Source organism: Dama dama, chromosome 1, assembly GCF_033118175.1.
Source record: "Dama dama isolate Ldn47 chromosome 1, ASM3311817v1, whole genome shotgun sequence".
In the NCBI taxonomy this organism is placed as follows: domain Eukaryota; kingdom Metazoa; phylum Chordata; class Mammalia; order Artiodactyla; family Cervidae; genus Dama; species Dama dama.
In genome coordinates, this window is record NC_083681.1 from 77289675 (window position 1) to 77301448 (window position 11774).

The following is an 11774-nucleotide window of genomic DNA, read 5'->3' on the forward strand; positions in this document are numbered from 1 at the left end:
ACAAAGAGTCAGAAATGATTTAGCAACTGAACAACATAATTATGTTACCTTTGTATCATTGTCTGACAGCATATCTCCACAGTTAAGAACATGGTCTGAGAAAGCAGCTAAAAATATGGTTCTTCAATATTACTCTTTTGGAACCTTCCCATTCTATTTGTTTAATCGCCTATAAAATGAGGAGAATACTAATGCCTACTTCTTTGGATAGTTACAGAGATTACTGCTCAATATCACTGTGTTTATTTTTTATTAGAATGAATTTATTAAAGCATATAGATAGATAAAGCTAGAAAAACTAAGCCTCTACTTGGTAAAATGCTCCAAACATTAAAAAATAGTCTCCTGCCAGTTTGTCTCACTTTTCATGCACCATTTCTTCTCCCCATTGCAGAATCTATGATTTATAGTAGCTATTTTTTCTCCCTTTATCTCAAAGGTCTTCTTTGCTGAAAGCATCAACAATGTCCTTCTGAACTTTGCACCATGAGAATCAATGCTGGTCTCCTCTTATTTATCACCTGAAGTAGCTTGTCTATTACACAAATTCTTAATGGCATTTTTCATTTGGGCATTTCTCAAAGTATAGATGAAGGGATTTAACATGGGAGTTATCATAGTGTAGAATACAGCCACTGCTTTATCAATTGGTAAAGTAACTGGTGGTCTCAGATATTCAAAAATGCAGGGCACAAGGAGCATGGCGACAACTGTGATGTGGGAGACACACGTGGAGAGGGCCTTGTGCCTCGCCTCCAAACTGTGGTTCCTTAGGGAGCGCAGAATGACCACATAGGAGCCCATCAAGAGGGTGAAGTTTATAAGGCAGATGAAACCACTGTTGGCAGCAACAAATAATCCTAGAGTGTGAGTATCAGTGCAGGCAAGATTTAGCAAAGGGTTCAGATCACACAAAAAGTGATCAATGACATTAGGGCCACAGAAGGGTAATCTGAAGATGAAAAAGATCTGTATGATTCCATGAAGAAAGCCTCCCACCCATGCCACCCCAATTAGCAGCCAACATACCCTCCAATTCATGATGCTTGTATGGTGCAAGGGCTTGCAGATGGCCGCATAGCGGTCATAGGCCATCACAGTGAGCAGGATGGCCTCAGCACTTCCCAAGAAATGTTCCCCAAAGCTTTGGGTCATGCATCCATTGAACAGGATGGTCTTCCTTTCACGGAGGGAATCGAAGATCAGTTTAGGGGTATTCACAGAGGAGTAGCAAGCATCAATAAAGGAGAGATAGGCCAGAAAAAAGTACATGGGAGAACTCCGTAATGGACTGACTATGATGGTGACCATGATGAACATATTTCCTACCACAGAGATGATGTAGATGACCAAAAACACAACAAATATGACCTTCTGCAACTTTGGATTCTGCATGAGCCCCAAGAGAACAAACTCTGTCACGTTGTTCCTATTCTCCATGTATTTTGTATTATGGTTCATTATGTTACCTGAAAAAAAAAAAAAAAGGTTACTTTTCATCACCTCAACCTTGAGTTCACTAAGCCTCTCCATGTAATAAAAAATAAATGCCCAGATTCTACGGAGTTCTGAATTTTTGAATTCTTTTTTGGATATAGGGAAAATGTTTCTGATCTCTTAAAGATAGCTCACATCCTCCCCTGGAGAGAGATAATGCTTAGAGGTTAGAGACATGAGGGGCTCTGTGAACACACAGGCGGGAGATTTTCTGTGCACATATACTCATGTGAGATGACTCAAGCTTAATATGAATCAATAGATCTCACATATAGAGGCAGCCAAACCTGAGATGAAAGGTAGAAAATGGATGTAAAGGCTATGAATGCAAAACCAAGAGATTTCCCCTTTATTCTTAGGAAATGAGAAAACATGCAAGTTAAATGAAAATGTGAAAGGAAGGATGAGGAGGAATGTGAGAGAGAGGGTGTGTTGGATTTAATTCCAAAAACAATCTTTTTCTGAATTCTATGGAGTGGGATGAGGTTTAGTAAGGGGATGGAAGACAGGAAAACATGAGTAGCAGGCTCTTTATAAATAGTTCACAGAAGTGTAACAGAGCATTGGAAACGGGAAAGTAATGAAAAGGTAAAGAAGCTACTGTGCCAGAATTCTGGAGTGGGTAGCTGCTCCCTCCTCCAGGGGATCTTCCCAACCCAGGAACTGAACCCAGGTCTCCCACATTGCAGGAAGATTCTTCACTAGTTGAGCCACTGGGCAAGCCCAATAAAATAAACATGCTTCCTAAATACAGTGACTTTATAATACTTGATAAATTTGCTTTAATAATTGATTGCTATATGCATGGCATGGTTACAATCTATGTATATTTCATTCATATAGCAGATGAGAAAAATAATAGTATATAAAAGTAAAAATATAGTAGTAATATTAGCAATATTAGCTAAAGCTTGCTGAATATTTACTGTGCTCTAAGATACTTCATTATGTAAACTTAATTAAAAACTTGTGTTTATTACTATCATTTTTATACTTATTTTACATATTAGGAAGTAGATGCTTAGAGAAGCTAAGAATTCTACCTAAACTCAGGCAGCTACAAAGAACAGAAGTAAGATTAGTTTAAATTAACCTTATATGCAAAACAGAAAAAGAGACACAGATGTATAGAACAGACTTTTGGACTCTATGGGAGAAGGCGAGGGTGGGATGTTTCGAGAGAACAGCATCAAAACATATATATTATCTAGGGTGAAACAGATCATCAGCCCAGGTTGGATGCATGAGACAAGTGCTCAGGCCTGGTGCATTGGGAAGACCCAGAGGGATCGGGTAGAGGGGGAGGTGGGAGGGGGGATCAGGATGGGGAATACATGTAAATCCATGGCTGATTCATGTCAATGTATGACAAAAACCACTACAATATTGTAAAGTAACTAGCCTCCAACTAATAAAAATAAATGGGAAAAATAAATAAATAAATTACACTTTTATTTTTGATCCAAATTCTTAAACTATGACCTATAAAATTATTACAATATAATTAGTAAACCTTTAAAAATAGAATCAATATAGTCATATTTATCTTTATCCTATTTCAGAGATAGTATATATATATATATATATATATATATATATATATATAGAGAGAGAGAGAGAGAGAGAGAGAGAGAGAATATATATAGAGAGAGCAATTTAATCAAATAATTGAGCTATTTCAAATCCTAAAAGATGATGCTGTGAAAATGCTGCACTCAATATGCCAGCAAATTTGGAAAACTCAGCAGTGGCCACAGGACTGGAAAGGTCAGTTTTCATTCCAATCCCAAAGAAAGGCAATGCCAAAGAATGCTCAAACTACTGCACAATTGCACTCATCTCACACACAGGTAAAGTGATGCTCAAAATTCTCCAAGCCAGGCTTCAACAGTATGTGAACTGTGAGCTTCCAGATGTTCAAGCTGGTTTTAAAAAAGGCAGAGGAACCAGAAAACAAATTGCCAACATCTGCTGAGCCATCAAAAAGCAAGAGAGTTCCAGAAAAACATCTATTTCTGCTTTATTGACTAAGCCAAAACCTTTGACTGTGTGGATCACAGTAAACTGTGGAAAATTCTGAAAGAGATGGGAATACCAGACCACCTGATCTGACTCTTGAGAAACCTGTATACAGGTCGGGAAGCAACAGTTAAAACAGGACATGGAAGAAGAGACTGGTCCCAAAATGGAAAAGGAGTACATCAAGGCTTTATATTGTCACCCTGCTTATTTCACTTATATGCAGAGTACATCATGAGAAACGCTGGGTTGGATGAAGCACAAGCTGGAATCAAGATTGCTGGGAGAAATATCAATGACCTCAGATATGCAGATGACACCACCCTTATGGCAGAAAGTGAAGAAGAACTAAAGAGCCTCTTGATTAAAGTGAAAGAGGAGAGTGAAAAACCTGGCTTAAAGCTCAACATTCAGAAAACTAAGATCATTGCATCCACTCCCATCACCTCATGGCAAATTGATGGGGAAACAATAGAAACAGGGACAGATTTTATTTTGGGGGGCTCCAAAATCACTGCAGATGGTGATTGCATCCATGACATTAAAAGTCACTTGCTACTTGGAATAAAAGTTATGACCAACCTAGACAGCATATTAAAAAGCAGAGACATTACTTTGCCAACAAAGGTCCATCTGGTCAAGGCTATTGTTTTTCCAGTGGTCATGTATGGATGTGAGAGCTGGATTATAAAGATGCTGAGGGCTGAAGAATTGATGCTTTTGAAGTGTGGTGTTAGAGAAGATTCTTGAGAGTCCCTTGAACTGCAAGGAGATCCAGCTAGTCTAGTCCATCCTAAAGGAAATCAGTCCTGAATGTTCATTGGGACGACTGATGCTGAAGCTGAAACTCCAATACTTTGGCCACCTGATGTGAAGAACTGGCTCATTGGAAAAGACCCTGAGGCTGGGAAAGACTAAAGGTGGGAGGAGAAGGGGATGACAGAGGATGAGATGGTTGGATGGCATCACCAACTCAATGGACATGAGTTTGTGTAAACTCCAGGAGTTGGTGATGGACAGGGAAGCCTGGCGTGCTGCAGTCCATGTGGTTGCAAAGAGTCTGACAGGACTGAGGGACTTAACTGAACTGAATCAGCCTATACACAGGCTTAGAGACATACACCCACATTATAACTTACTGAAATCCCCCAATATTAGTAACTATATGGTACTACATTCATTAAAGGTCCATTTTATCTCTTTCTCTTCCCTTCCCATATTTCTTCCATTGAAAATTTCCCTAAGAAGTATGAACCCACTCTCTTCTGCAAAACGTTGCAAATGATGTTGAAAATGGTGATCCCATTGGGTGAGCATATTGGTTTGGGAATCAGAAGGTCCAGATTAGAATCTTGCCTTTTCTCGCTTGTTACTTGTTGATCTGAGGTGCATTTCTTGGCATCTTACATTTTTGTTTTTCAATATCAAGTGAGAAGTAAAATCCACCTCACCTCACAGGCTATTACGAGAACTGATTAAAGAAACACTTAAATGCATATACCACACTGTTGGGGACACCCAGAAGACCTTCCTTATTTATAGCACTCAAGATTAGGAAGAATTGATATTTTTGGCAATAATGCATATAAACATTTGACCATACGATAGACTGAGGAATAATCATCTCCAGTTTTACTTTTAAAGACATCACAGAGATCCATATTATGTTCAGCATTTGCTCCCAAGAAGTTCTTCATATTCATGTTTGAACTAAACAAGTGATGGTTCATATAATCTAATATTCACATTGATATCTTTTTGTGTGTGAAATTCATTTAAGTTTTATTTTCATACTCATGAGTAGTCTTAATTATTATAATAATTGTCCAATGACAAAATAAGTATATCTGGTATTAGAGAAAAGGGTCTTAACAAATTTCTTAATCTCAGGCAGACTAGTGTTTTCTTCTGTCAAAGTAGGTTTATGACATTTACCAAATATCTTTTGAAGAAAGGTGGTGAATGTAAAAGGTTTTTACTATTGTATTTTAAAAGTATTAAAATATAACAATTACTATACATGGAAAATAACAACCTAACTAATTTACTAACAGTACTATTGAAAAACTTACCTTCTGGTCTTGGATGATATTAGTGATATTTGAGGGTGTTCAGAACTAATTCTATTTTAAAATTGACTTCCTCTTTGGATAAGAAGCTTTCAATAGGAAATGATGTGACACACTCAGAAAGAGGCTATTCAGATAATTCAATATCAAGTCAATAGAAGATAACTAAGTCTTTGGATAAGTCTAAATCTTTTCTTCTAGCCTAAAGACTAAAAAAGATTTCACAGAAAATCTGGGACTTGAATTTAGAATAAATTCACTTAAAATACCAAGGGAAAATGATCTTCCATGAATGGTCTAATCCAAAAGCTAGGAGGCAGAATGTGTGGTGGAAACATATTCAAATGGTCCTTCCACTCTTGACAAATCTTTCTCTGGAAAATGTAAACAAGAAAAGATGCTTTCAATTGCTTGTGTGGTTATTTACCAAGTTTGCCATATAGGTTCTAGGACCTGGTCTATAACTGCAATTTTCTCTCCCAGGAACTAATTATCTGCTTTGATTGAAAGACTTTGTCTTAGAAGCAGGTATCCTCTAGAGACATGGTTGGGAAACACTCATTTTTGAGTGGGGAATTGTATTCCCTGCACTTGCAGCCAAAATGTGTGAGTGTCCTTGCTCTATCTGAACCTGGCTTTCTGAGTAGGCTGACTGTTGTATAAATAACAAGGATGGTGTAATTCCATCACAGTAACATCTGTGATGCAGTTACCCTGTGAGATCATGTCAGAGAGAAAACTTCCGTTATATGTATGTACTATATCTTCCTTATCCATTCATCTACTGATGGACACTTAGTTGCTTCTTTGCATTGACTGTTGTAAGCAGCGCTGCATGAACACCAGAGTGCATGTGTCCTTATGGACCGTGTTTCTCCAGATATACATCCAGGAGTAGGGCTGCTAGATCACACGGTAGCTTTATTTTTAGTTTTGTTTTTAAGAAAAATCCATATTGTTCTCCATACTGGTTGCATCAATGTACACTCCCTTCCACGGCGTTGGAGCATTCTTTCTTCTCCACACCCTTTCCAGTATTTACTGGTTGTAGATTTTTTTGATGATGGTCTTTCTGACAGGTGTGAGTAGATGTCTCATTGTAGTTTTAATTTGCATTTCTGTAACACGTAGCAATGTGTGCATCTCGTCATGTGTCTCCTGGCATCTGTATGTTTACATTGATGAAATGTCTCTTTAGATCTGCTCATTTTTTTGAGTTTTCTTTTTTTTTTTTTAATTGAACTGCATGAGTTATTTGCAAATCTGGGGATCTAATCCCTTGTTAGCTGTGTCATTTGCAAATATTTTCTCCCATTCTGTGAGCTTTGTTGTTTTGTTTTGTTTATGGTTTCTTTCACCATGAAAAAGTTTTGAATTTGATTAGGTACTGTTCTTTATTCCTGTTTTTTATTTCCTTTATTCAAGGAGATGGATTGAAAATCATTTTGTTCTAATTTATGTTAGACAGTATTCTGCTGATATTTTCTAAGTTTTATAATATCGTATGTTAGTTTAGGTCTTTAATCCATTTTAGCGTGTGTGTGTGATGTTGGACATGTTCTCATTTCATTCTCTTACACAGAGCTGTTCCGTTTTCCCAGCATCATTTGTTGAAGAGATTGTCTTATTTCCATTGCCTCCTTTGTTGCAGACTAAGTGACCGTATGTGCGTGAGTGGACTTTGTAGCATGATCTGATCAGCAAGCTTGATTCCTTTCGCTCTATTTCTCTCTCTAAAAATTGCTTTTGGTATTCAGTATCTTTTGTGTTTCCATACAAATTTTAAGATTTTTTTTTGTTCTAGTTCTGTAAAAAAGTTTTGATTGGGATTGTGTTGAATCTGTAGATTGCCTTATGTAGTATAATCATTTTGATAACATCGGTTCTTCCAAATCAAGAATGTGACATATCTTTCTATCTATGGGTCATCTTCAGTTTCTTTCATCAGTGTCATAGTTTTCAGTGCACAAGTCTTTACCCTCCTTATCAAGAAGAATAAAATACTTGGAAATAAACTTGCCTAAGGAGGCAAAGGAACTGTACATGCAATTTTGTTGATGGGAGCTTAATATGGGTCCTGAATTTAGGTAGAACAGGTTCTGCCATAGACATTTTTTTAGAGTGGTTTTCTAGTCTAGGTTCCTTTAAATTTGTATGCTTATGCATAAATTTCAAAATAGCATTTTCAGTTTCTTCAAATAGCCTGTGAGATATTTATTGGAATTGTATTGACATTATAATAATTGATATGATGAAAACACTGAATCTGTTAGTCATCAAAATGCCATTATCTTTCCCTTTACTGACATATTTGCTTTCTTTCAGTAGTGTCTTCCGGTATATACATAAAACTCTTTAATATATTTTTAAATATGTCCTTCAAATGTCATATTTTAGTAGAATATTAATATAATTTTCTAATTTCTATTTCTATTGCTTTCATAGAAATGCATTTGATATACTGTGTTGACTTTCTAGCCTGTAATCTTATTGAATTAACTGATTAGATCTATTAGATTTTCTGTAGATGTCTTAGCATTTTCTGAGCTTCCCTGGCGGCTCAGATGGTAAGGAATCTTCCCACAGTGGAGGAGACCCGAGTTCAATTCCTAGGTCGGGAAGATTCCTTGGAGAAGGGAATGGCAATCCACTCCAGTATTCTTGCCTCTGAGAATTCCATGGTCAGAGGAGCCTGGTGGGCTACATTCCATGGGATCACCAAGAGTCAGATATGACTGAGTGACTAAAACTTTCACTTTCACCTTGGCATTTTCTACCTGTATAACTATGTACATTGATGTTTTTATAATATTGCTCCTTCTTTTCTGACCTGTATTCTGTTTTTCTTTTGTTTTAAATTTAATTACTAGAATTTGGGGTACAATGCAGAAGAGAAATTAGGAGAGGAGAGACATGACTTCTTTTCAGTCTTAGAAATCAGTTAAGTATGATGATAGATGTAGATATTATTCAGATACTATCTCAGATTGAATCAATTCCTTTCATCCTTCATTTTCTTATATTTATATTCATAAATTTAAATTGAAAGTTTTCAATTTGCATACATCTATCAAACTGGTCATGAAATTCTTCTCCTTTATTCTTTTAATTTAGTGAATATCATTGATTAATTTTTGAAAGTTAAACTGGTTTACTACTGGAATGGATTATACAGTCATGTTGAAAAATTACTTTTTAAAATGACAGAACTCATTCATTGATATGTTGCTCATTATGTTCATAATGCATATATTTTATAATCTTATAATGCAACTTGGCAGGTAGATGATGGTAGTTTCATAAAATGATGTGCTGAGAATTCTCTATTTTCTGAAAGAATTTCTTTAGAATTTGTGTTGCTTATTTTAAAAATATTTTGTGAAATTCAAAACATGAATTTATTGGGCATAGAGTGATTTTTAGACTAATTTTGTGTACACATTTAACACATTTAATGCATTCAATTGTCATAAAATCTTTTTAAAATTTTCTATAGTTAGAGTTTGTAATAATTTTATGATAAATTAGATTTTTATTTGCCAAATTATCTGGCTCTTAAATCTCTTCATGGTATTTCCTACTCTCCTGTTAATTTTTCATTAATTTGAAAAGAAATATACCTAGATTTACCTGTAAAGATTTTACTCCTTTCCAGAAATTTCAATTTGTTATTAACTCAATTTCATTTACTTAAAAATGTGTATTAGTGGTTATTATTGAGGCGAATTTCATTCTTTGAATGATTTAAAAATATATGATTCTTTGACTCTCAATACATCAGCAATGTTGTGCAATGATCACAGCTCTCTAGTTGCAGAACATTTTCATCACCATTTGTCAATTAAGTCAATTACCTTATTACCATTTCTCCCTACCCTGGGGACCTGGAAACCACTAAGAGATTTTTTATTTCTCTGAATTTGCTTATTCTGGGCATTTTATATACATAAAATCAAATAATGTAAGATCTTTTGGTTTATTTGTCCTAACATGTTTCCAAGTTTATTTATATTGTAACATATATTAGTATTTCATTCATGTTTATCACCAATTAATATCCTATTGCATGGATAGACCAAAAGTCTGTTATTCATTCATTGGTTATTAGTAATTTGGGGTGTTTTGGCTATTGCAAATAGTGCTACTGCAAGTGTTTATATGGGCTTCCCTTGTAGCTCAGTTGGTAAAGAATCTGCCTACCATACAGAAGACCTGGGTTCAATTTCTCGGTCGGGAAGATCCCCTGGAGAAGGAAATGGCAACCCACTCCAGTATTCTTGCCTGGAGAATCCCATGGACAGAGGAGCCTGGAGGGCTATAGTCCATGGGGTCACAAGAGTCGAACATGAATTAGCGACTAAACCACCACCACCAAGCGGTTATACAGATTTGTTTGAATACTTGTTTGCAATTTTTCTGTTTGTTTACCTAGTAGAGGAGTTCCTGAGTCCTGTGACAATTCTACATTTAACTTTATGAGGAATGACTATGTATTTACAACTTGATATCATGTTACATAACCATCAGAAATGTTCTCCAGCTTTCAGTTTCTTTTTTTGTTTGTTTTTTTTTTGGTTTGTTTTTTCATTTATTTTTATTAGTTGGAGGCTAATTACTTTACAATATTGAAGTGGGTTTTGTCATACATTGACATGAATCAGCCATGGAGTTACATGTATTCCCCATCGCGATCCCCCCTCCCAGCTCCCTCTCCACCCGATTCCTCTGGGTCTTCCCAGTGCACCAGCCCTGAGCACTTGTCTCATGCATCCAACCTGGGCTGGTGATCTGTTTCACTATAGATAATATACATGTTTCGATGCTGTTCTCTTGAAACATCCCATCCTTGCCTTCTCCCACAGAGTCCAAAAGTCTGTTCTGTACATCTGTATCTCTTTTTCTGTTTTGCATATAGGGTTATCGTTATCACCTTTCTAAATTCCATATATATGTGTTAGTATGCTGTAATGTTCTTTATCTTTCTGGCTTACTTCACTCTGTATAATGGGCTCCAGTTTCATCCATCTCATTAGGACTGATTCAAATGAATTCTTTTTAACGGCTGAGTAATATTCCATGGTGTATATGTACCACAGCTTCCTTCTCCATTCGTCTGCTGATGGGCATCTAGGTTGCTTCCATGTCCTGGCTATTATAAACAGTGCTGCAATGAACATTGGGGTGCACGTGTCTCTTTCAGATCTGGTTTCCTCAGTGTGTATGCCCAGAAGTGGGATTGCTGGGTCATATGGCAGTTCTATTTCCAGTTTTTTAAGAAATCTCCACACTGTTCTCCATAGTGGCTGTACTAGTTTGCATTCCCACCAACAGTGTAAGAGGGTTCCCTTTTCTCCACACCTTCTCCAGCATTTATTGCTTGTAGACTTTTGGATAGCAGCCATCCTGACTGGCGGGTAATGGTACCTCATTGTGGTTTTGATTTGCATTTCTCTAATAATGAGTGATGTTGAGCATCTTTTCATGTGTTTGTTAGCCATCTGTATGTCTTCTTTGGAGAAATGTCTGTTTAGTTCTTTGCCCCATTTTTTGATTGGGTCATTTATTTTTCTGGAATTGAGCTTCAGGAGTTGCTTGTATATTTTTGAGATTAATCCTTTGTCTGTTGCTTCCTTTGCTATTATTTTCTCCCAATCTGAGGGCTGTCTTTTCACCTTGCCTATTGTTTCCTTTGTAGTGCAAAAGCTTTTAAGTTTCATTAGGTCCCATTTCTTTATTTTTGCTTTTATTTCCAATATTCTGGGAGGTGGGTCATAGAGGATCCTGCTGTGATTCATGTTGGAGAGTGTTTTGCCTATGTTCTCCTCTAGGAGTTTTATAGTTTCTGGTCTTACATTTAGATCTTTAATCCATTTTCAGTTTATTTTTGTTTATGGTGTTAGAAAGTGTTCTAGTTTCATTCTTTTACAAGTGGTTGACCAGTTTTCCCAGCACCACTTGTTAAAGAGATTGTCTTTTTTCCATTGTATATCCTTGCCTCCTTTGTCAAAGATAAGGTGTCCATAGGTTCATGGATTTATCTCTGAGCTTTCAATTCTGTTCCATTGATCTATATTTCTGTCTTTGTGCCAGTACCATACTGTCTTGATGACTGTGGCTTTGAAGTAGAGTCTGAATTCAGGCAGGTTGATTCCTCCAGTTTCATCCTTCTTTCTCAAGATTACTTTGGCT

The 11774-nt window shown here is 36.4% G+C and overlaps 1 protein-coding gene across 1 annotated transcript; it reads right to left on the reverse strand.

Moving 5' to 3' along the window:
* Positions 1-510: 510 nt before the first annotated feature.
* Positions 511-1461, reverse strand: LOC133055725 (olfactory receptor 4C46-like). The gene has a single exon (XM_061140845.1). The coding sequence runs from the start codon at positions 1459-1461 to the stop codon at positions 511-513; it is 951 nt and encodes a 316-aa protein (XP_060996828.1).
* Between the last annotated feature and the right edge of the window lie 10313 nt (positions 1462-11774).

What these genes read in the sequence shown, in the direction of transcription:
- LOC133055725 (XM_061140845.1), bottom strand. Translation starts at nt 1,461, where the DNA reads ATGAACCATAATACAAAATACATGGAGAATAGGAACAACGTGACAGAG.